This window comes from Trachurus trachurus (genome assembly GCF_905171665.1).
Source record: "Trachurus trachurus genome assembly, chromosome: 3".
Lineage (NCBI taxonomy): Eukaryota > Metazoa > Chordata > Actinopteri > Carangiformes > Carangidae > Trachurus > Trachurus trachurus.
Genome location: NC_139893.1, coordinates 1,856,963 through 1,882,598, shown reverse-complemented (window position 1 = coordinate 1,882,598; position 25,636 = coordinate 1,856,963). Strand labels below are relative to the sequence as shown.

The window sequence follows — 25,636 nt, the reverse complement described above, 5'->3', positions numbered from 1 at the left end:
CCTCCCTCTTCCTCATCCCCCTCTTCCTCCTCCCTCTTCCTCTCCCTCTCCTCCTTCTCTTCCTCCTCTTTCCTCCTCCCTTTCTTCCTCCTTGTCTACCTCCCTCTTCCTCCTCCTTTACCTCCCTATCCTTCTCCTCCTCTTCTTTCCTCCTCCTCCTCTTCCTCCCTCTTTCCTTCTCCTCTTCCTCCTCCTCTTCTTTCTCCCTCTCTTCCTCCTCCTCCTCCTCCTCCTCCCTCTCTTCTCCTCTTCCTCCTCCTCCTCCCTCTCTCCTCCCTCTCTCCTCCTCCTCGTCTACCTCCCTCTTCCTCCTCCTCCTCCCTTTCTTCCTCCTCGTCTACCTCCCTCTTCCTCTATTTCCTCTCCCCTCCTCCTCTTCTACCTCCCTATCCTTCTCCTCCTCCACTTCTTTCCCCCTCCTCTCCCCCTCCTCTCTCCTCCTCTTCCTCCCTTTCTTCCTCCTCGTCTACCTCCCTCTTCCTCCTCTCTCCTCCTCCTCTCTCCTCCTCTTCCTCCCTTTCTTCCTCCTCGTCTACCTCCCTCTTCCTCCTCTCTCCTCCTCCTCCCTTTCTTCCTCCTCTTCTACCTCCCTATCCTTCTCCTTCTCCTCCTCTCCCTCTCCTCCTCCTCCTCCTCTCTCTTCCTCCTCCTCCCTCTCTCCTCTTCTTCCTCCTCCTCTTCCTCCCTCCTCCTCCTCCTCTCCCTCTCCTCCCCCTCCTCCTCTTTCCCTCCTCTCCTTCCTCCTCCTCTTCCCCCTCTCCTCCCTCCTCCTCCTCCTCCTCCACACTGAGTAAAGTGATAAATTAACCCTTTCCTTTCCTTCTCACCGTCCTTTATATCTGCACTTGGTCATTAATTACTGACTGTCTTACATCACTGCAATAACTGATTACATAACTGCCACCAGCTGGACAAGCAGACACACACACACACACACACACACACACACACACACACACACACACACACACACACACACACACACACACACACACACACACACACACACACACACACACACACACACACACACACACACACCCCGAGCTGCTCTCACACCAGAACATTGTGTAGAAATGTTTCTAAATGGATTAGAGCCACGGGCGACGTGTTTTACAGGCGGTTTAAATAAATGTAACCGATCAGATTGATCAGAGGATTCGTTTCTCAGACTAACGGAGCGCAGTTCTTTCTTGTTTTTGGGGGGGTTTCGTTCGGCAGAATAATCTTCTGGAAAATGTTTTTACACACGACTTAATGTGGGTTTAATTAGTTAATCAGGGACTGAATTCAGCTTTGAATGGACTTCTTTTCACGTGCTTATAGCTGAGAACTTAAAACTTGATCTATTTTCTTTCATTTTACTTTTTTTTGCTCTTGCTTTTAACTCTGTTTTTAGTGTTTTGTTTGTTTTTATTCTGTCTTATGCTTCTTTTTAAAAAAAAAATGTTTTGTCTTTATGTAAAGCACATTGAGTTGCCTTGGTATGAAATGCGCTATATAAATAAAGATGCCTTGCCTTATAGATCTTACATCTCACAGTGAAACTCCAGAGGAAGCTGCATGAGAATCTGATGCAGGTTGTTGTCGACACTCAGCTCTCAGGTTGTCAGATTATAACATTAGCATATATATTATTTCTCAGCACTAAACGGCATCAATAAAGCAACAAAACCTTCAAAACACACAACACAACAACAAACCAGACGACAGAGAATCCAGAGATGTTGGTGAAGACTCAGGAAGTAGACATCATGTTTTCATATCATAACACTTGTAACTTGCAGAGGGTTCATGGTAGAGCTTTCACATTATGACACAGAGTCAAAACCTCATTTGTCCTTTACAAACAGCAACGCCTTAAACTTCTCAAAGTATATCACAGAATTCATTATTTGATGTCAAATACAAAGAGTGCCACTGTTAGAACCTGTAGAACCTATAATCTCATCGTATTGTAGCATATCTTGTCTCATCGTAACATATCGTTTCTCATCGTATCATATTGTTTCTCATCGTATCATATCTCATCATATCCTATCTCATCATATCATATCTTATCTTAGAACATGGCTCTCTTGAATACTCGATTCTGATTGGTCAATCACCAATATTCTACGGTGTTTATTTCTCGATAGACCACCGCTGAGCGGACCGTTGCTAGGGACTCCATAGCAACGGCCGACTGCATGTCCGGTCACGGCTGCTGTTTCACTGAGCCTCCTCCCGTTCGTGCATTTGAAGCCTTTGATAATCAATCAGTGGATCGTTGGATTACCATACACGTTACGATGTATTTTGTGTAGTCGTATCTGTCATAAACAAGAGATTATGGGGTGCGTTTGTGTCGCGGAGGAGAGGACAGGAGAGGAGAGGAGCTGTGACACGGTCAGAGGTTCTGATGCAAGTTCACTTTTCAGCCACGATGTGGAAATAAGGAGCCTCCACTCTCCCTGTAACAGGTTACAAGTCGTTTATCTAACATCACAATTAGTCCGAAGCTGTTTAATGACGGTAAAAATTAAACATAAAGTAAATATCCTGCATAGTTTCTCTTTTCTGGCTGCGCTGGTCAGAACGGCGTTTCTAGCAACGGTCTAATTTTACATGAATAAAATCTCTTTTTATCATTATTTTGTGTTACATTATTGAATGATTTAGTTGTAGGCCGTGTTCTAAGCAGGATAATGTATAGTTGGTCGGTTGTTATGGAGAAATAAACCCCTTCAGGTTGTATTCCTGTATTCCTGTTGTTCCATACAACCTGTCGGGGTTTATTTCTCCATAACAACCTCCGAACTATACATTATCCCTTACGTATCGTATCTCATCGTATCGTATATCATTATATCGTATCTCATCTCATTGTATCGTATCTCATCGTATCGTATCTCATCTCATTGTATCGTATTGTATCGTATCTCATCTCATTGTATCGTATTGTATCTCATCATATCGTATCTCATCGTATTATATTGTATCGTATCTCATCATATCGTATCTCATCATATTGTATCTCATCGTACTGTATTGTATCATATCTTATTACACGGCTCTATTGAATGCTGCTCTCTGATTGGTCCAGCGCTGCGTTCTGCGGTCTGTTATTTCTGTATAACGGACCGTCGTCATGTATAACAGACCGTTGCTAGGGACGCCGCTCTGATCAGCGCAGCACAGAAAAGAGAAACTATGCAGGATATTTACCTTGTGTTTCATTTTTACCGTCATTAAACAGCGTCGGACTAATAGTGATGTTAGATAAATGATTTGTAACCTGTTACAAGTAGAGTGGAGGCTCCTTCCACATCGCTGCTGGAAACCAGACCTGCATCAGAGCCTCTGACCCGGTGTCAGCTCTTCTCTCGTCTCGGTGCAGCTGGCACCGCGGCTCCGCGACACAAACGCACCCCGTAAACAGTAAAGTTAATCTCTTGTTTATGACAGATAAGACTACACACAATACACACATCGTAACACGTGTATGGTAATCCATCGATCCACTGATTGATTATCAAAGGCTTCAAATGCACGAACGGGAGGAGGCTCGGCAAAACAGCGGAAGTGACCGGTCTTGCAGATTCGCTAAATGCAATTTTAAATCGATGAAAGTCGTATTTTGATCAGAATTATGTTTCAAATTAATTATTTCACTCGTAAACCGTGTAATAAGCGGGATAATGTACAGTTGGTCGGTTGTTATGGAGAAATAAACCCCTTCATGTTGAATGAAACCCCTCCGCTTCGCGTCGGGGTTCCATACAACCTGTCGGGGTTTATTTCTCCATAACAACCTCCGAACTATACATTATCCCTTACATATCATATCTCATCGTATCGTATCTCATCGTATCATATATCGTATTGTATCGTATCATATATCGTATTGTATCATATCATATGATATGGTATGGTATGGTATCTCTCTCTCTGCCATACTCATCGTCATGTGATGATGAAGTGCGTTTGCTTCAGTATCACACTCTGTACAGTCATATGTCACATGTGTCAGAAACAGCAGAGGCACAGATCCTCTCCCCTGCTGCTCTGCATCCAACTGAGAGACTCACAGGCCCGTTCTGCTGCTAGAACTACCCACACACACACACACACACACACACACACACACACACACACACACACACACACACACACGCTGACAAATACAACCACACACACACAAATCGCTGCTGTGGATTTCTGAGAAACCCTCCACACGCTGCCGTTTCTCCCCATAAGCTGCATATTTGACTTTACTCCATCATCTTTTAAACACACTGAGCAAAAACTCAAAATCTTACCAAGAATATTTGTCTTATTTCTAGTCAAAAATGTCATTTCTAGTCGAAACAAATCTCATTATACCTAGAATAAGACTCATCACATTAAAAAGTAGCTTGTTTTTAGACACTTTTTACTTATTTCAAGCCTGTTTTCACACGAAATAAGTAGAAAATCTGATAGTGGAGGGTTTTCTTTCTTACTGTACTGTATTACAAGCACAAAAAACTTCCTTTCACTGGCAGATTTTTCTACTTATTTGCAAAAATTATCGAAAAACAAGTTAATTTTTAGGTGACGAGTCTTATTTTAAAGCGGAAAGACATTAGTTTTGACTAGAAATGAGACATTTTGACAAGAAATAAGACAAAGATTTTGAGTTTTTGCAGTGCACTGAGCTTCTTCTTCGTCGTCTTGTCTCTTCAGGCCTCGGCACATATTTTCACACAGCTCAGGTGAGAGCTGAGGACTGTGAGTCTCATTCGTCCTCCCTGTCTTTGAGTCCTGTGGGCGTCTCATCCTATTGTATCGTATCGTATCGTATCATATCTCATCGTATTATATCGTATTGTATGTCATCGTATAATATTGTATCGTATGTCATCGTATCGCATCTCATCGTATTGTATCTCATCGTATCGTATCATATCGTATGTCATCGTATCGCATCTCATCATATTGTATCGTATATCATATCGTATCTCCTTGTATCGTATCTCATTGTATCGTATCATATCATCGTATCATATCTCATTGTATCGTATCGTATCGTATCTCATCTTTTACTGGCAGATTTTTCTACTTATTTCAAGTGAAAATGTGTTTGAAACAAGTGAAAATGATCTAAAAACAAGTTCATTTTTAGGTGATGAGTCTTGTTTTAAGTGGAAAGAGATTAGTTTTGACTAGAAATGAAACATTTTGAGAAGAAATAAGACAAAGATTTTGAGTTTTTGCAGCTTCTTCTTCTTCGTCGTCTTGTCTCTTCAGGCCTCGGCACATATTTTCACACAGCTGCAGGTGAGAGCTGAGGATTGTGAGTCCCATTCGTCCTCCCTGTCTTAGAGCGTTTTTGAGTCCTGTGGGCGTCTCAAAGTGAATTTCTTGGTTTTTCTCTGAGCTCAGTCTAAGTGGGCAGCCAGTCATCATCATCTTCATCATCATCATCATCCTCTGCAGCAGCAGCGGCTCTCAGGTCCTGGCGGTGCTGCTGCCGGTGACTCACCTGACAACTCTCCTCATCACAGCAGCCCACTCACACTCACAGTCACAGCCGTCTAAAGTGGCCTCGCCGCCGCCGCCGCCTGTCTCTCATACCAATGTGCAGATTATGCAATTTAAGAGCTCGTCCATCGGCCCCGAGCTAAAGCTGAGCTGAATTCAGCAGTCAGACGCTGAATATGAGTCGGCACTCGGCCTCACGCTGCTTCTCTCTCTGCTGGCAGAACGAGAACAGAACACGTCCAACCAGGAGAAATCTGCCATCATATCACTGGGGTTTGAAACGCTGCAGCGACAGCGACAAAGCTGATTATAGTTTCTCTGCTCCAGGCTGAGAGAAGCAAGAACGGAGCAAATAACGTTTATTATTATTATTATTATTATTATTATTATTATTATTATTATTGTTATCATCATTAGACTGTTAATAACATGAAATATCAGCTGTTTAAAACCATGTTCAACAATTCCCTTAAAGGGACAACAAGGAGTTTCTATTTGGTTATAAAAAAGTCTCATATTAATGTGGATGAATCTCCGTTACCACTTGTTAATGGTCCATTTTAGATAAATCTATGGTTTTGTCTCTATGGTTATTTTGTTATTATTAGTGGTGGTGGAAATGCTGGGCGAGCCGACCAGCGTTTCTTTACTTTCGGTTTCGTGGCGAGTCATGAGAATAACGCCGCCGAATCTCCGTTTATGGTGGGAACTACGACGGTATGTGATCGTCTTCCAACCTCTGACTTTAATTCTTGATGAATGAAAACATGAGTCTGTCTTGCGCCGGTCAAAGAATTTCACGGGGCGGAGGCTCATAAATGTAGTGTGAAAACGCTTCGCTTTTTCAAAACTCCTCGTTGTCCCTTTAATTCTACTGTCTGTGATCAAAAGCTAAAGACTTTTTAGCCTGAGTCTATTTCCATTGGTGGAAAGTCACTAAATACTCAACATAATGTACTTTACAGGGGTGCAAACTCATCAGGGGTAAAAAAGGTGACAAGATACCGACCCCCTAGGGCGGTCCGGGGGCATGCTCCCCCGGGAAAATTAAAAAAAAAACTAACTTTAAAGGTGAATTTACAGTCAATTTTAGCATGAGACTAGGGTCCAGATTTACTCCTGTTAAACCTGCACAATCTGTCTCTCTGTGTTTGGTTTTGAAACATGTGAAGAGGGTCTTCAGCCTATGCAGATTTAGCATGAGCAAAAGCTGTGCAAAACTTAGAGAATCTGTCCCTCGATGTCCATCAGATGAACCTTGAACCGTGAAATACTTATTTATTGATGTAAATGTGTTTTCTGTACGTAGGCTATGCTCCGAGGCAGCGCTGCTCTTTCTGTCCAATAACACACATGAAGCTTAAAAATGCCAAACTAAACTAAAGTCTTTAGTGTTTCGGTGTTTCTGCTTTTGCTCCTTTTAAGACGGTGGTTCTCAAAGGTTTTTACGTCAACAACCTCTAAATTGTCACAAATTAGACCATGGACCCCCATTGGACAAAATTTTGAAGCAAATGCCAGAAATACACAAATATTTGTTCTGAGACTGAAGAATGTTACATTTTTAGTCAATGTAGGTTCAAATTAGGGCCAATGGCGTGAATTTTTGGAAATATTATAGAGACATTTCTGTAAAAAGGTGGTACAATTTCTCTAAAAACATTTAAATATTTCTAGAACAAGTGGAAAAAATTAATTCTGAAAAAAGTATATTTTTTAAAAAGAATTATAGAAAAAAAAGTTAAAAAATTTCCAGAGAAAAGTGGTAAAAAATTTCTCAAAAACAATCCCAGAAAAAAGTGGTAATATTTGTCAAAAAAAATGTTTAAAAAAAATTCTAGAAAAAGTGGTAAAAAATTCTTTACATTTTTTTAAAAAGGGAAAAGGGAAAATTAAAAATTCTAGAAAAAAAGTGATAGAAAAAGAAATAATAGTAATATAATAATAATAATAATCTAAAAAAATTCCAGAGAAAAGTTGTAAAATTTCTCAAAAAAAAAAGTTTTAAAAAAATTCTAGAAAAAGTGGTAAAAAAATTCTTAAATTTTTTTAAAGGGAAAAATAAATAATAAAAAAAGAGTGGTAAAAATTTCTCAACAAACGTTATAAATTCTAGAAAAAAGTGGTAAAAATCTCAAGAAAAGGTTGGGGGCCCCCTTAAACCCTCTCAAGGACCCCTGGGGGTCCCTGGACCCCAGGTTGAGAACCACTGTTTAAGAGACAAATATTGCACCTTTACCTCCACATTTTTATTAAAAGTCTTGTCTCTTTAGTTTCTGTGATGTGATTCAATAAGTTCCAGATAGTTCAAACAGTTGTACTAAAGTCTCTGCTTGTGTAACCATGGTAACAACTTGGTGTCACCACCAGTGTCGACAGTAGGAGGAGACTTCAGCAGGTTCTGTGCTGTGTTCTTCTGTTCAATACAAACTTTGTTCACATTAAATATGGTTTAGATTTTACATCAAATCATCTTTTATCTTTGTAGCTGAGGAGGAATAATGTAAATATCAAGACACATGGTTATTATGAGTAAATACAGAGACTGTCCCTGAAGGCAACGTGCATCAGTGGTTTTGCATGAATTTCCCTCTAAAACAACTCTGTGTGGTAACGTTGTGTTATTATCTCATAGCGTGGTGAATGTGCAGCTCACAACTTGTCCACCACAGCGTTGTGGAGTTGTTGGATTGTGTATTTGATGAGTTTGATGATGAGGGAAACCAAGAAATCCCATAATGAGCCTCCGTAGCGTAGCTCTGAGCAGCTCACGGCTCTGCTCCGCCGTTCTAAAAGTAGCTTGCACCGACAATTAAAGGTAACGGACCTACTGCTATGACTATAGGGGTTATGGCAATGGGCCAATTTGACAAAATGTTGAACTATCCCTTTAAACAAAATCTGCCAGTGAAAGCAAGTTTTTTGTGCTTGTAAGAAGAAAGAAAAACTTGCTCCACTGTCAGATTTTTCTACTTATTTCAAGTGAAAATCAGCTTGAAAGAAGTAAAAAGTGTCTAAAAACAAGCTGCTTTTTATGTGATGAGTCTTATTTTTAGAATAATGAGATTTGTTTTGACTAGAAATGACATCTTAACTAGAAATAAGACAAATATTCTTGGTAAGATTCTGAGTTTTTGCAGTGTACTGACGTGTTATTTGTGTATATTTTATAGAATTATGTTTTTTGTTTTTGCTCGGCTATTTTATAATATTGTAAATGAGTTTTCTACTTCAGTATATTTCAGTCTGAATAAAGGTTAATGATAAAATAATATTCCAGTAACAAGTTCATCAAACAATAATAAAATAACATGTGAAGGATTTAACAGGTGTTTCTGCTTCATCTGGAGAGATGAAGTCGTTCCTGCTTCTTTCACATGAATCCATATTTAGACACTTTTTACTTCTTTCAAGCAGATTTTCACTTGAAATAAGTAGAAAAATCTGATAGTGGAGCAAGTTTTTCTTTCTTATTACAAGCACAAAAAATTTGCTTTCACTGGCAGATTTTTCTACTTATTTCAAGTGAAAATTAAGTTTGAAACAAGTGAAAATGATCTAAAAACAAGTTAATTTTTAGGTGATGAGTCTTATTTCAAGTGGAAAGAGTTTCGTTTTGACTATATATGTTTTTGCAGTGCACAGATTTGTTTCAACCTGAAGAGGAAAATCTAATGTTTGTGCAGCAGTAATTATTATTTTCCTCCCTCAGTCTCTCAGGTGTTTTTTATATTTTATCTCCTGTGGTTGGATCATGACTCAGTGAGACGCTGTGGCGCCACCTAGTGACAGACAGAGTAACCACCGTCTCATCCACACAACTTCACCTGCAGTTTATCAGAGGAAACATCTGTCTCACTTTTACAGTTTTTCCTCAGTTGCTAAAACACTAAACCCTGTTGTCTGAACCCACTGATTGAACCTATGAGCTTTATATGTAATGTGAAGTCAATATTCAGCTTCTTTTATCTCACATTTGAGACATTTGGTGAAAATAGAACGGCAGAATGACAACATTTGTGCTCAAAAAACAATCTTACAAAATGTCATTTTAGACTTGTTTTCTACACGTATCTATTACTGTATTCATATCCTATTTCAAGCACCGAAACAGTTCATTCTCATGACTGAAGGAGTGTTTTCACAAGGGATTTGACATTTTTTTCAAAAAGCAGACCTCAAATTTCCAGCATTTGTCCTAAATTATTTCTTTCTACAGTGTTGTAGGACAAACTGGCCTCAGTGTGCTTACAGCGGAGGTTCTAATATTTAGACATAAAACACTTGAGTATTGTTACATCTGCAAGTATCTTAAAAAGATACATTTAAGAAAATATATAAAAGTTGAGAAAATGGCCTCAAACCTCAGAGGGATAAACACGTCTGTATTCAGTTTTAACCAGTGATTTGGTGTTTGCAGTTTAGACTTTAACAACTCACCAACACATTTTCATTGTGATGCACCTGTGTTGCATAATGCTGAGCACAGGTGGCAAAAGTCAAACACAACTAAAGCACAAGTTTCACCGGTTGAACACAACAACTCAGAATGGATCACACTTGTGTCTAATGATGTGAGGGAACATGTATGATCCAGTTCAGGATGAAGTCCTGTGGCCTGACCCAGTACAGAGAAATGATGCTGTGGCTGAGTTACTTTAGCTTCTCATTTCTATATTTTTGTACTTTATCTTTACGTAGGTCTACTGTATTTAAGTGCTAAATGCACAAGATTTCTGTTTGTTTTTGTATTGTACAAGTGCTACGTGTAAAATGCACAGGATTTCTGCTTTTTGTACTTTTTTTTTTTTTTTTTTACAGTACTATATACAAGTGCTAAATGCACAGGTTTATTGTTTTGCAACATGCATTTATGGAGGGAGAGGAGGAGGAGGAGAGGAAGAGGAGAAGATGAGAGACGACAGGGTGAAGGAAGAGAGGATGAGGGAGGGAGGGAGGGATGAACTGGGAAGAAAAAAGAAGAAGGAAGGAAAAGGGGATGAAATGGATGTGGGGAGGGAGGGAGGAGGTAGCCTGGCTCTCGCCAGACCCTTGTAGTTCCGCAAAGCTCCACCAGAGGCGCTACGCTCAGCTTCACACAAGGGTCTGGACTCGAGGCCAATGCAAACTTCTTCCCCGGAGCAAAAAATAATGAACCAATCAGGATCGCCGGGCGGGACTTTCTGAGGTGTGACGTAGCGCTGAAGTAGTCTGGGGCCGTTGACTCGCTGTTTTGGTAGGAAACAGATCCAGGGCGAGAGAGACAGGCCTTTCCGTCAAAATAAAAGCACCGAGCTAATAAAATGCGGTAAAACTCTTAATAATATAATTTACAAGAAAGTCCCCGAGCCATTAAGTTAACATTTTGCTTTTATTGTATTACAAGTTAATGTTTATTTTATAAGTTTTATGTTGGTGAACACTTTTATTTTGGTGAATTTGGTGATTTCGGTTTCCGCTACAGACAGGAACCAGAATGCAGACGAAATTCGAGGTAACGGACACCAGGCTCTTCGCTTGTCTGAAGAGCCTGGTGATGTGAGGCTAGCGCTGAAGCGACTGTTTGAGTCAAACAACAATGGCGGCTCGCAGTGAGTGGCTGAAGTAGCACGTCATTCAAGATAACGGACAAGTGGTTTATCCAATCACATACAAGATTTTTTTACAAGGCCCCGCCTTCTGAAATGAATCGCCTATGGAGCAGTCCCAGACCCTTGTGTGGAGCTCAGCGTAGCTTTGCGGAACTACAAGGGTCTGGCGAGAGCCAGGCTAGGGAGGAGGGTGAAAGAAAGGGAAGGAGAGAAGTGCTACAGTAAATGCACAGGTTTTTTGTTTTGCAACATACATTTAGCTACAGTGAACAATAATCATTTATTTCTACAGCTTCATGTCCTGAGCGTTGTGTTTTCTATTTTTCTAGGTAGTGTTTATTGTATTAAAGCAGAAGTAAGCGATATTTTTGTGTCAATATAAGTCTTAAATAGTTGTATCTTCCGACAGCAATCACTTCTATAGAGTGTTTGGACCGAAACACGGGTCTGTCAGTCACTCTGCTCTGCTCTGCAGGTAAAACAGGTCGGAAAAACACGAGTGTGTTGCCTGGAACGCTACAAAGTCGTAAGTTGTGACTTGAAGCTGTAATTTACGGTTTCAAAAGCCTGCCTGGAACGCAGCATTAGCCAAAACGACCGGATCGCTTACTTCTGCTTTAATTTTGATTGACTCGGGGCACGATTTGACAACATGGTTCAGTTTTGAGCACAGATTAAACTGTTTTGAGGTGAAAGTTTGGTTTTGCAAGAAGAGTCTGAGGTTTTGTGAATGTATCTTGAAAATTGGGGGTTTGTGTTCACAGTTTAGCAGCGGTGTAGTCTAATTTTTTGTAGTGGGTAAACTGCTTTTTAGGTGTTAAACTGTTCATACTTGTATCGCTGGTGGTTCTCAAACTTTTTTACATCAAGGACCCCAAAATTGGCACAAAATTTTGAAGAAAAACACCAGAAATACACAATCAATGTACGTTTAAATTAGGTGTAACATTTTGAAAGATTATATAGAAATTTCTGGAAAAAAGTGGTACAATTTCTCAAAAAAAAGTTGAAACATTTCTAGAATAAAGTGGTAAGATTTACAAAAAAAAAGAAAGTTTCAGATTTTTTAGAAAAAAGTGGTAACATTTCTGAAAAAAAAAAAGTTAAAAGTTAAAAAAAAAAAAAAAAAAATTAAAAAGTGGTAAGATTTCGCAAAATATTGTAGAAAAATGTGGTACAATTTCTATCTCAAAAAAAGGGGCAAACATGCAAAAAGGGGTAAAATTTCTTTGAGTACCACTGACATTTACTTTAGATAGTTTTGTTGTACTGGCTATACTGAAAAATGTATGTATTTTCAGTGAGTATACTGAGTAAACCTGAGTATCACATAGACGACACCACTGCAGTTTCGAGAAAAGGAAAAGCAGCTTTCAACACATGTGTCTTAGCCATCGAGAAAAACTGTATTACCAACATGATAGAAAAAGATTGTTCTTCAGTTTTTTTTATTCGTTTATTTTTCTGCTTTTGTTGAGTTGTGTGTGTTTGTTTTTGTGTTTGTACATATTAATTAAGTGCTAAGCAAACATGGAAGTCAGAAAATACAGCATGTACCACCGGCAAAGTTACACAACAGCAACAACAAGAACAACACACATGGATCTTTAAACCCAGTGCAAAAAAAAAAACAAAGTACTTGAAGACACCTGCTGCTCAATATCTGATGAAAACAGTGCACGATTTAAAAAAAAAAAGAAAAAAGAAGCAAATATTATACTTTACGCGGTAAATGCATCGGCAGAAAAAACTGACAAAAAATAACAAAACGAAATGGCAGCGAACAACGAATGGAGTCGAATGGTCTCTGTAGTTTCACTGGCGCAGGATAAAGTCGTGCACCGGCAGCTTTTACTAACAGCAACACACACACACACTGTCTCACACTCTCTCTCACACACACACATCAGTGTTTAGATCATTGATGATAAAGTCGATGCTCAAAAAGTGTTTTGGTTTTTACACCAGAGCCTCTACAGATATGCACATTCACACATTCACACACTGCAAAAACCCCAAATCTTTCCAAGAATATTTGTCTTATTTCTTGTCAAAATGTCTCATTTCTAGTCAAAACTTATCTCTTTCCACTTAAAATAATAAGACTCATCACCTAAAAATTTACTTGTTTTTAGATCATTTTCACTTGTTTCAAACTAATTTTCACCTGAAATAAGTAGAAAAATCTGCCAGTGAAAGGAAGTTTTTTGTGCTCGTAATAAGAAAGAAAAACTTGCTCCACTATCAGATTTTTCTACTTATTTCAAGTGAAAATCTGCTTGAAAGAAGTAAAAAGTGTCTAAAAACAAGCTGCTTTTTAATGTGATGAGTCTTATTTCAAGTATAAAGAGATTAGTTTTGACTAGAAATGAGACATTTTGACTAGAAATAAGACAAATATTCTTGGTAAGATGTAGAGTTTTTGCAGTGCAGACACACACTCTCTCTTGATTCCAGGGGATCATGATGAGGCACTACGTATTAGTCTAGCGATCCCGTCGTCCCAGCGGCGCTCGGCGGTCAGCGTGCAGCGAGCAGCGAGCAGCGCTGCGTCCGTCAGTCAGTCTAAGTGTAGTAGATGATCTCGGGGATCTGTCCGTCCTCCACCGACGTACCGTTGTTGTTTCCCGGCGAGCTGAAGAACAGGAACGTCGTCTTCGCCCCCGTCGCGTTCTCCTGCGTCACTTTCTTCAAGCCCTTCGTGCCGTAATGTGAATCTGAGCCCTGAGAAGTAAAAACAGAAAAAACAAGTCGCTGAGTTAAAAAATCTTACAAAAGAGCCACGTCCACGTCTTTAAAACTAACATCGTTCACATCAGATGGTTTTAAACAGAAACCTATAGGAGCTCTGCAAAAACTCAATATCTTACCAAGAATATTTGTCTTATTTCGAGTCAAAACAAATCTCATTATACTTAAAATAAGACTCATCACATAAAAAGTAGCTTGTTTTTAGACACTTTTTACTTCTTTCAAGCTGATTTTTACGTATTTATTTTAAGTAGAAAAATCTGATAGTGGAGCAAGTTTTTCTTTCACATAAAACTTGCTTTCACTGGCAGATTTTTCTACTTATTTCAAGTGAAAATTAGTTTGAAACAAGTGAAAATTATCTAAAAACAAGTTCATTTTTAGGTGATGAGTCTTATTTTAAGTGGAAAGAGATTAGTTTTGACTAGAAATGAGACATTTTGACAAGAAATAAGACAAATATTCTTGGAAAGATTTTGAGTTTTTACAGTGGGACAGTGTGATGAGAAGCATAAAGCCATGTTAGCCAATCAGAGACCTGACAAAAACACAACAACAACAACAACCAATGACAAAGTCACTTCCTGTTCCTTTTGCATGAAGCATCAATAAACACAAGACGCTGATGTATTCCCTGTCATTTCATTTTTTTTTCCGTGTCTTGCCTCACTCCAGAGTCCATGACCAGCAGATAGACACCATCCTTTCCACTGTGCGTGCAGTAACCAGGGAGATACGGGCAGAGCTGGCGCACCGCTAATTAGCTTAGCTCAAACGCTGGAAGTGTATGGGTAGTGTAAAACCAGGAACACACCGCCCCGACGCCGACAGCCTTTGTACGACGAGTCTGTCGCCTCTCGTCGGCCACAGTCGGGAGAAAGGAAACAGTGAAACACACCGCCCCGATGACTGCCGAACAGAGCGATTGAGTGGCGAGGACTCCCCCATAGAAATACAGACCAATTTTAAGTCATAAAGTGGTAATAATCTTTGCCATGTACAGTAACCATGTTGACTTAACAAAATAAAATGTATTAGACTGATCGGTTCATTGTAAAACATTTATTTATTTACGTAAATGTGGTGATCTCAGTCCGTAGCTCAGAGGCAGCCCTGCTCACTTTTCATTCAAACAAACTAATGTCACTGCCACAGTTGTTAAATTTCATCAATAAGACCAGCATTAATCTCCTAAAAACAATTTAACCAGCCAGCGGTAAACCTCTAAAAGCATGCGGGATCCCCCGGGATGAGGACGGAGGTCGGCCCCGGTAGATCAACTATGTGGGTTTGATTGAACATCTTTGATGTTTAAATATATATATATCGCTGCTTAATATATTGCTTTACTCCTCTTTTTATCTTGTATACCATTTTTACTGTAGAGCAGGCTAGGACACCGTTTGTTTACTGTGGTCACTTCCGTCCCTCCCACACACCGCGCTGATTCGCTTAGGGCACCGCCAATCAGAATCGCCATAGCTAGCACACAGCCAATCAGAGAACCCGACGAGTCTACTCTCCCGACGGCCGACGAGCCCCGACTGAGCATGTTCAATCGGCCCCGACGAGACCCGACGGCTTCCGACGCAGATGAACACACCAAATCATTCTTCTTCTTCTGCTTTCCTCCTCAGCTGATTACCCAAATCTCTGCTTTTCTCTGTTTACATGCAAATGGAGTTTTCCAAAATCTCCACTCTGGCTGGAGTTTTTTTTTAGAAAGAATCGTTTTCAGGGGCTGTCTACATTCAAACCTCGTCTTTGGTCTTTAGTTCTTTCAGACATATTCGTTTTTAGTGACTCGACGCTCCGTTTACGTGTCAACAAAAGGCACAAACACATGGAAACAGTTGTTGCTCGGTGTGAACGAGGCCGCAGGAGGAGGAGGAAAGAGAAAGAAGAGGAAGAAGAGGAAGCAGCAGCAGCAGCAGCATCTGGTCTCTGACCTTTAAGGTGGCACATGCCGTGTAGCTGACGTTGGGCAGAATCTCCACCGGCTCCTTGAACATGACTCTGAAGGTGTTGGCCGTGCCGTCGCAGCTGAAGCCCGTGTCGTTCTGACCCAGTGTGATGCGTTTGTCGCTCTCTAAGATCTAACACAGGAGGAGAGGAAAAGGAAAAGTCAACTTCACATGATTAACAACAGCTCACAGGACGGTTAATGTGTCTGAGTTTAATCTGTTCAACGGATCATTTATCATCCACGACGCTGTCAGCTGTAGAGTTACCGTCTGAATCATTACAGTTTTATTATCTACAACATTTATTTTGACTCAGTGAATCTAATGACTGAGCTCTGAGTTCTGTCTGTGTCAGTTTCACCACAAATCATCAAACTTTGACATTTATAGTTTTTTTTAGACACAGTTGATGTTTAAAGGGATAGTTCACCCAAAATTCAAATTGCACTCATTATCTACTCCCTCACCCTCATGTCGATTTGTCGCACGAGATTTGGACGAACCAGGAAGAGGAGCTTCCGCTACAAAACAAGCTTGAAATATAGACTTATTTAATTTATTTCGGAACAATTTCGCATTTCGGGGTTTCAATACAAAAGGGACATTACAGACGAGCAGCATGGAGGTATTTGGATGTTTTTTGGTGTGTCTTTTTGCTACGAAGACAGTTGGTATCCATTTGCAACCGTTATATGGACATGCACTGCTATGCCGAGACCCAAGAGAAATTTCAATTTTGGGTGAACTATCCCTTTAAACAGGTGATATAAACATGTTGCTGATGTTTCGTGACCTCATCATTTACTGCCACTTTCTTATAGGCGTTATAATATTTAATTGCATGGCCTTCCTCCTCCTCTGCAGCGGTTTAACAACCTCCTGTTTGTGTTAATGAGTCTGTTGTGTAATTATTATTTACAGGACGATAACACACAGTCGTTCAGATTGTCTTCTGGTTTTCTCACAGTTCAATAAGCTGCAGCGTTAATGAACCAGAACCACACAACACAGAGGAGGATAATCAGATCTCTCTTTCAGTCTTTCATGCACCGGTGTTTTTGTTTTTTTAATTAATCTAACTCTGAACCGTTTTGTTACCTGGTTTTATAACCGGTATGTCGTACAGACGTTAATATAAACATGCAGTATGACACTAGGGATGTCACGATTATAGATTTTCTTTGTACGATTATTGTCAGAGAAATAATCACGGTATTACGATTATCATGATTATTATGCATTCATTAATTTACATCATATGAATGTGTAAAATCAAATACAGTCAAAATATAATTACATTACTAATTATTTACACTAAATATTTTAAGTCTCTATTATTAATATATAACCATTAACCAATTATTAATCCTGCAGGGGAAGTGTTTTAAATATTCAAGTCATTAATTGTCATTTATACCAAATGTTTAAGTTAACATTGTTTGTTTTTTATCACAAATGACTTAACATTTAAATTCCTTCCAGTCGTATGTTACGTTAGGTAAATGGACCAGTATTTCTTACATTTACCTTCACTTTGGTGCACAAACATCTGCCTCTGTGTTTCCAACATAATCTTTTTTGGAAAGTGACGGTATTTGGACATTTTTAAGATTAATTAATTGTTTAATCGTTTAATACCGCGATTAATTGAGAAAACAAGTAATCGTGACATCCCTATCAGGGTTCCTACAGCTTAAGCCAAGTTAAATTTACGACTTTTTAAGACGTTTTTAATGCCACTTGAAATAAAATTTAAGACAGACTTCACATTAAACACAAATGCAATAAAAAAAAAAAAAACGTCACCCCATACATAGGGTTAGGGACAATTTTACCCACTGTCCTATGTGGTCCAAGGTAAAGTGACTGCTACATGAATAATTGGGGGGGAGGGGGCTATGAGTGAGATAATTTAACAGCTGTGTAGTTGTGGAGAGGAGATGATAAACTAAAAAGGACATGTTTGCTCGTTCGTACTGTTTGTTTCCATCCAAAGTGATTCAAATAACTGGGAAATGATGCGCATTAAAAGAAATTTGAGTTCTGTGTGTTTCCATTAAAAGTACGGACTTTGGTGAAAACTACAAACTCGCACGAGTTTTCCGCAGCTGTCCTTTCATAATAAAAAAAAAAAAAAAAAACTGACTCGGGCGCTGGTGGCGGTGAGAGATTTAGCGGCCACTAACTTCTCTATGTCAGAATGTTACCAATTATTTTGAGATTTAATTACAATCAGAAAATACCACTAACCAAGTGTTAACAATTTTAAGACGTTTGAAAAATTGATTTAAGACATTTTAATGCCAATTAAGGCCTTGTTTTTTTGCCTTTTAAGACTTTTTAAGGATCCGTAAGAACCCTGCCTATATTATGACACACTCACGTCCTGGAAACACACAGATGATGATGATGATGATGAAGATGATGATGAGTAGTTGTGAATGTGAAGGTACCTGTATGTTGACCTGGTAGTCAGTGGGTCCATGTATTGAACCATACAGGCCAAATCCCACTATAGATATCCTTTTGTTGACATTGAATCTATAGAGAGAAAAAGAAGGAGAGAAAACAGAGAAGATAAGAATAAAATCCCTTTGCTCAGGTCGATGGATAACTTTCACTTTCCCATCGATGCTGTTGATGATGATGACGATGAAGGTCTCACCTGATTCTGTCGCTCGTACCGCTGTACCCCCATCGACTCTCGACCTGCTGGAACCTATTAATGCTGCACTCCTCCCCCCTGAGACAGCAGCGCGGCCTGTCGATGTAGTCGACCCGGGGTTTGGGGTTTACTGTAAAGTGTAAAAACAGATTTACCACCTCCCGATCGAACAAAATCCCAGACTGGGCAGGCCCTGTTGCACAAGAAAGAATATCAAACTGGTTTCTGTGGGTTCAGGTTTCCGTAGTGACACAGCAGCAGGAAGAACATGAAGAACAGAGTTGGTCAGAGAGGAGATGGAAAAACAACAACAAGCAGCAACAAAAACAAAAAGAAACAGGTTGTATTTGTCTTGCTGAGGTATTAGAAGTCGGTCTTACCTGCAGCGAACTCCTCCACCGTCATGAGCGGGAAGCGGATGAGCGGCAGAGCTTTGCCCAGGACCTTCTGCTTGTTCTCTGCGGTGGGGGCGAGCTGCTGCCGGTAGCACTCGGCCTCGGCCCAGCGAACCACCGCCCCGAACAGACGGTTCTCCCTGATGCTGAGCGTGTCCCGTTCCAACACCGCACATAACGTGTCTGCATGAAAACACAGAGAGAGAGAGAGAGAGAGAGAAGAGAGAAGAGAAACATAAATCATGGTTTCACGCTGCAGTGACAATAAAAACCAGAAGTGGATAGTGAACTCCGGTACCGAGGTCGATGTCGGTGAAGCCCTCTGCGTTTATTGCGTCTGCGGTGCTTTTGTCTATGGTGTCCAAGCAGAGGCTGGCAAGTTGAGGCTCGTCAAATAACCTCGCCTGTAACGGAGGAAAAGACAGGAAACCTGTATTTACCTAATGTCATGTCAGATTCACTCAGGAAGAGGTTTGGAGAGATAAAGTTTTCAGATCTTTCGTTTCATTCCATATTCATGAACATACAATATGTAAATATGTCAGATTTAGCTCTAAAGCTAATTTCCATCTGCAGTCTCGCTTTTCACACTAAAACAACATTAGATAGGGATAAGAACGAAGCACAACACGGTACAAATACCATATATCACAGTACAATATATCACACACAGTAGCTTCAGTCAGAAGGAGCAAGGAGTAGTACAAAATTAAAATGCATTTAATCGACAAAAGTGTCGTAAAGTGCTTCTTCTATTCTGACATCTACCAACCCAATACTTTGTTTTTGATTTTGATTAAGAAGCAACTGAACGTGCACCTGAACGCATCACAGGAACAACTATAACCAAACAAACAAACAAAAAAGAACTAATGTCATAAAAATGAGAACTGCTGCAAGAGCAGTAAATAATCTTTTTATTTACCGGTACTAAATGTGTTGTCAAATTAACTCAAAAAGATGTACATTCTTGTATTCTAACATCAATTTGAGAAATCCAATATTTAAGTCTAATATATTTAGATTTTTATGATTCTATGATAAAACATGAATAAAGTGCAATGATACGGTCATTAAGAGAGCTCTGCTGGTAATGTGTCCTCTCAGGTCCATTAGGTGGTTTATAGAGAGAAACTTTCTCTTTGTGTTGGACTAGAGGGAACTGGTGATTTGCAGCTGAACGTGCACCTGAACACATCACATTATAACAACATTAGATTTGTGCTCTACAACTGAAACTCAAGAAGATCACAGACTAAAACTACAACTGATGCAGATGGAAACAAGAGCATCTGTATCTGACTGTTATAATCCAACACTTGGTGGCTAAAGAAATCAATATTATTATGGATTTAATCATCTGGGTAAAGTTATTAGTGTCAAACCTCCAACTTGTTTAAAGACCCCTAAACCAAAAATGCCCTTTTTGAAATTAGTAACATGTCAATTTAGTGTGTGGGCTCTGCTACAAGGCATTTCAGGCACGAAATTGCTAATCCACACCATAACTGAGCATTTTAGACTTGAAAATGCTAATTTGTGGCGTGGATTAGCTTCAAAACCAGAGTCTGAAAAAACTGGATTTAATTTTTCAAACATTTGCATACTCATGAATATTCATAGGATCTGGATTTTTCAATGAGGGAGAAATAGAAGACCTAATTTTAGCCTATTTGGGAGCTTTTTTAAACAACTTTTTTTGTGGGAAACCAATTTTAAACAAAAAATTGTCACAGCAGAGCATTTTTACAAATTTCAAAATGCCTCTTTAGGGGGACTTTAAACTCCAGTCATGATCAGGGTTCCTACAGCTTAAGCCAAGTTAAATTTACTTGACTTTTTTAAAGCCACTTGAAATGAAATTTAAGACCAACTTCATAATAAACACAAATGCAGAAAAAAGGAAAAAAAAACACCACATCAATTACATAGGGTTAGGGACAATTTTACCCACTTTCCTATGTGATCCAAGGTAAAGTGACTGCTACATGAACATTGGATTGTGTCTCTTTCCAGCTGTCCTTTCAAAATAAATGCATAAAAAGTCAGAAAAAAAAAACACTGACTCGGGAGCTGGTGATGGCCGCCACTAACTTCTCTATGTCGAAATGTTACCAATTATTTTGAGATTTGCATTTGCATACTCATGAATATTCACAGAATCTGGATTTTTCAATGAGGGAGAAATAGAAGACCTAATTTTAGCCTATTTGGGAGCTTTTTTAAACAACTTTTTGTGGGAAACCAATTTTAAACAAAAAATAGTCACAGCAGAGCATTTTTACAAATTTTATGTAAATGCCTCTTTAGGGGGACTTTAAACTCCAGTGATGATGTAATAATGTGTGAAAGTCGGACTCGGACCTGAGTGAGCAGCATGAATGCGTTGTCGGCTCTGAGGTGCTTGGTGAGGAACTCCACGCAGTGACCCTCCAGAGCGGGGACGGCGTACTTCTTGGCCGTGTAGAGCGTCGTCATCACCGTCTCAGGACCGATGTGGACCTCGTCAGAGTACAGGAACCTGGACACATGCAGACAATAAATAAATAAATAACAAACAAATGCTTGTGAATACATAATCTTGTTGATGTAGCTGCTGCATGAATAGAAGTAACACAAACCAGAGCTGATCCCAGTGAAAACCAGGTCTGAGTGTTTCTGACACCGACAGAGAGGAAACTCCTGATCTAGGCTGTTTTATTTATTTATAAATGAAATGAATGAATAAATATGAGGTTAGACATTCAAAAGTGGCTAAGACCCAAAAATATTCACTAAAATATTCAACTGCCCACAGATTGTGAACACGATTATCCTTTTGGGGAAAATATTTATTTTTAAGACCCAAACAAAAACACTTTTGAATTTGTTTGTTTTTTAGAAATAAAGTGCGACACCAATTTCTTTTGGAAAAAATTATCACATCCAATCAAGACAAGATAGAAATGCATAACAAAAAATGGGAAAAACTTACTTTTGAGTGAAGGTATACTAAGTAGTTACTGTTAATTTAATTTTAGTAGTTTCACATCCTTTTTTTGTTGTAGTTTTGTTTTTTAGTTTTATTTTGTTCTATTTTCTTGTGCGTGTTTTTATTTTTTTTTATTTTTCTGTCCTGTTTTGGTCATGTCTTTGTTGTGTTGTTGAGTCTGCTCGGTCTGTTGTCTTCTGTCTGTTTGTTTATTGGTCAGTGTATTGTCGGTTTATGCCTGTTCCCATTAAAAAATAAATAAATATGTGCAACCGTGATCCGGATAAACTGCATTTCTGTGGGACTCCAGAAAACAGACTGATGCAACAATCTGGTGTATCTGTGACAGGTGCATGTAGATTTATTTATTCTTTTAGATGTTAGCGATGAAAGGAGGACGATCCAGCACAGTGGCATCATTGATGTGGTGGTGACAGTGAAGATCAGCGTCATGACGACACAATAAAAAACTAATAACAAGTTTTTGAGATCAGTGTTTCACAGTTTCTGTCTGTGCTGCATGGCGGATCATCTGTCTGAGGGTGTGTAGTAGCCTATATACACTGTACAGCGGGGAAAATAAGTATTGATTGAAGTATTAGTTGAGTGCATTACTCATTGTTTTGTTTTTTCTTTTAAACAACTGTACCTGCTGACTCCAGGTCAGTCTACATCTCTGTCAGTGTCCTCGGCTCTTCTTAGTTTACTTTTTAGCACCTGGTCGTGTTCAGTTTATAGTGAAATGTTCTTTTCAGTTACAGATTATAAAACGGTGCATTGAGACACGTCTGTAACCGATGCATTGGGGTGTTCTGCTACATCAGTTTCTGAAGGTCTTTTCCATCATGAGACGCCTCTTGTGTGACAACTTGGTGATGAGAAACCTTTTCATAGGCCAAACTGACAAACTCCCCATCCCACCATTTCCACTCACTTGTTTCTTTCCCCCCCTCTCCTCCCTTTTCTCTCTCTAGCCATTTCCCACTAAAATTAGCGGGTCGACGCGGGTTTTTTGACCAGTGGGAAAGGGGTATCTGTGTCTGTCTTGTTTTTGTTGTTTCTAAGCTGTTTCTTATTCATTTATTGGAGGATAATTTCCTTGTAGAGTAGATAATACTTTATTCATCCCTAGGAGGGAAATTCAAATTGTAACAGGCTACATCTACTCCACTCATGAAAACGTCATTGTTAAATGAGTCCTCATTAGGGACTCCTGAGCTTCAAGGTGCAGTCAGTGTGTCCCTTACTTTTAACTTTAATAAAGGGAGGGTTTTAACAGCTGACGTCCTAATGTTAGCTTTGCTACTGCCATCTCAAGGAAATTTAAATCGAATGCAACTGGACTTGGTTATTTGTCTAGGAAGATGTTTCACCTCTCATCCAAGAGGACCAGTCCCAGCCTGGTCAGATGCGTACATGAAGTGATGAAGCCTCTTGGATGAGAGGTGAAACGTCTTCCTAGACAAATAACTAAGTCCAGTTGCATTCGATTTAAATGTCCTTGAGGTAACTGTGACCTGGACAAATGAGAATATTCACAGGCCCTTTGCTACCACCACCGTTAGCTGTCCCTGTCAGCTGCAGCCCCTGATGCTTTCTAGACACTGTGATTCCCCCAAACTGAATTAATATCATACATAGCAACACAAAACACACACACAGACACACAGACATACTAATGTTTCTTCAATCATTTCAGATTTGTCTAAACGGTGATAGGGAGTGAAAAATATGATATATAGCCTAGCTAAACTGTTCTCATTCAAATTACATGCTGGTTTTCTACCCGGAAGTAGAATGTAAACAACAAGGAGATTTCGGTCTAAACCATATATACCTATGGGTCTAAACTACATAGATAAAACAGTGACTAATGGCCGGTCATCTGCCTGTAATGACCCTGAGTGTAACTTGGCCTATCCTGGTTCGTACCTGAGCAGCGCCAGGAAGGCCGCCGGCTCCACGTCCGGCAGCTCTATCTCGGCCGACGTGGTGGCCATGCCCCCGTTGAACATGGCATCGAACACGGCGCTGCCTGCGGCCAGCACGAACCTGTGGGCCGGTATCCGCTGCGCCTGGCGGCCCTTTCCCACCACGAAGCGGACGTCGCTGAGCAGCTCGTTGTTGAAGAGGAAGGCGAACCGCTCCTTCAGGGAGCTCTTGGTGGCCTGCCAGTTGTACACCGGCTCCCGCTGCAGGCCGAGCGGGGACCCGGAGGCTCCACCGGGGGCTGCACCGGGGCCCGCGGCCGGTAACGAGCCGCTGGAGGAACCGGCAGCAGCAGCAGCGGGTCCGAGTCCGGGCTGCAGCGGGTTGTTGGTCGCCGCCTCAGCAGCCAAACCGCCGCCGCTGCTCCCGGTCGCCATAACAACAACAACACGGTTCTATTGTTTCTGATGCTAGCGTTACGTTACGTTACGTTACTTTACTTCCGCGAGGTTCCGGTAACGGTAACGACGCGGGAACCGAGCGGACCCCGCACGCTGCTGTAGCTGTTGTTTACTGTTGTCGTTGTTTACTGTTGTTTACGTGGTGTCCATCATCGCAGCAGACGCCATCGCTCCGGGCAGCAGCTAAGCTAACTGCCTGCTAGCTAGCTGGCTGCGGCTCTCCGGAAATGACGTCACGGCCACTCGGGGCGACGCGATACGTAAGCGGGGCGGAAAAAAATAAAAAAATAAATTAAAAAAATAAAATAAAACGTAAGCGGGGCGGAGCGGAGTTGTTTAACTTTTTTTTTTTTTTTTATTGAAGAATTGTTAGTTGGGATGTTAGGGGCAAATGCGAGACTAAAATTATTTAAGACTTGAACACAATAAATCAACAAATTGAAGACATTTTAAGGCCTAAAATTTAGATTTTCAAATGTTATACTTTTTTTTTTTTTTAATTTTTATTAAAAATATTTAATTTTTAAATTAATTTATTATATTTTTATTTTATTTTTAAATTAATCTATAATATTTTTTTAATGTATCTCTTTCATTTTTTAATTCATTAATGTATCTTTTTTATTTTATTTTAAAGGGACAACGAGGAGTTTTGTTAAAGCGAAGTGTTTCCACACTACATTTATGAGCCTCCGCACCGTGAAATTCTTTGACCGGCGCAAGACAGACTCATGTTTTCATTCATCAAGAATGAAAGTCAGAGGTTGGAAGACGATCACATACCGTCGTAGTTCCCACCATAAACGGAGATTCGGCGGCGTTATTCTCATGACTCGCCACGAAACCGAAAGTAAAGAAACGCTGGTCGGCTCGCCCAGCATTTCCACCACCACTAATAATAACAAAATAACCATAGAGACAAAACCATAGATTTATCTAAAATGGACCATTAACAAGTGGTAACGTAGATTCATCCACATTAATATGAGACTTTTTTATAACCAAACAGAAACTCCTCGTTGTCCCTTTAACTGTGAGGGGGGGAAAATCCATATTAATATGGCTAAAACAACATTATAGCGTTTATTTGTTACTGATTTTTTGATAACCATTCTTCTGCTGTCTGTCTGTCTGTCTGTGTCAGTGTCTGACCATCACGCCACCCTAATCTTCCTATAGCCTATTTATAGAAGATAATAATGAAATCGTCTAATTATAATAAATCAGTAGCTGCATGCCGACCATTGTTGATCATGCAGCTCCACTGTCCTCACACACACAGGCTGAGTCCCTGTCTATATTTATATGCAGCCATTGTTTTGTTTTGTCATTATAGATTTATATGTGTGTGTGTGTCTTTGAAGTTTGTGTGCAGCAGCGACGCTTCCATGGGAATTTGTGTCA

General features: G+C 39.9%; 1 protein-coding gene and 1 long non-coding RNA gene across 3 annotated transcripts in view; both read right to left on the bottom strand.

The window, feature by feature from the left end:
* The window catches only part of LOC311005308, a 457,476-nt gene extending 444,181 nt beyond the window's left edge, over positions 1–13,295 (bottom strand). Inside the window, exon 1 of the long non-coding RNA XR_014596339.1 lies at positions 13,254–13,295. This is a non-coding gene — a long non-coding RNA (uncharacterized lncRNA). The remainder of the gene's footprint in view (positions 1–13,253) is intronic.
* A 13-nt stretch (positions 13,296–13,308) lies between these two features.
* Positions 13,309–24,403, bottom strand: LOC311004833 (BTB/POZ domain-containing protein 1-like). 2 transcript variants are annotated; one of them, XM_083997008.1, is made up of 8 exons: positions 23,775–24,403; positions 21,236–21,392; positions 19,170–19,275; positions 18,857–19,054; positions 18,477–18,669; positions 18,265–18,352; positions 15,797–15,943; positions 13,309–13,820 (listed from the first exon to the last, which is right to left on the bottom strand). In XM_083997008.1, exons 1-8 carry the CDS (start codon positions 24,206–24,208, stop codon positions 13,662–13,664), a joined length of 1,482 nt encoding a protein of 493 aa, XP_083853134.1. In that variant the 5' UTR covers positions 24,209–24,403; the 3' UTR covers positions 13,309–13,661. The 2 variants fall into 2 exon arrangements, with proteins under 2 accessions (XP_083853134.1, XP_083853135.1); XM_083997009.1 differs by having other exon boundaries at positions 18,477–18,606.
* Between the last annotated feature and the right edge of the window lie 1,233 nt (positions 24,404–25,636).

Bases quoted from the DNA above. Each gene is read 5' to 3' on its own strand.
- LOC311004833 (XM_083997008.1), bottom strand. From the start codon at position 24,208: ATGGCGACCGGGAGCAGCGGCGGCGGTTTGGCTGCTGAGGCGGCGACC. The intron at 19,055-19,169 runs GTACCGGAGTTC...GTTTTCATGCAG, and splicing joins CTTCACCGACATCGACCTCG to ACACGTTATGTGCGGTGTTG. The intron at 15,944-18,264 runs GTACCTTCACAT...CTCCTGTGTTAG, and splicing joins ACTACCAGGTCAACATACAG to ATCTTAGAGAGCGACAAACG.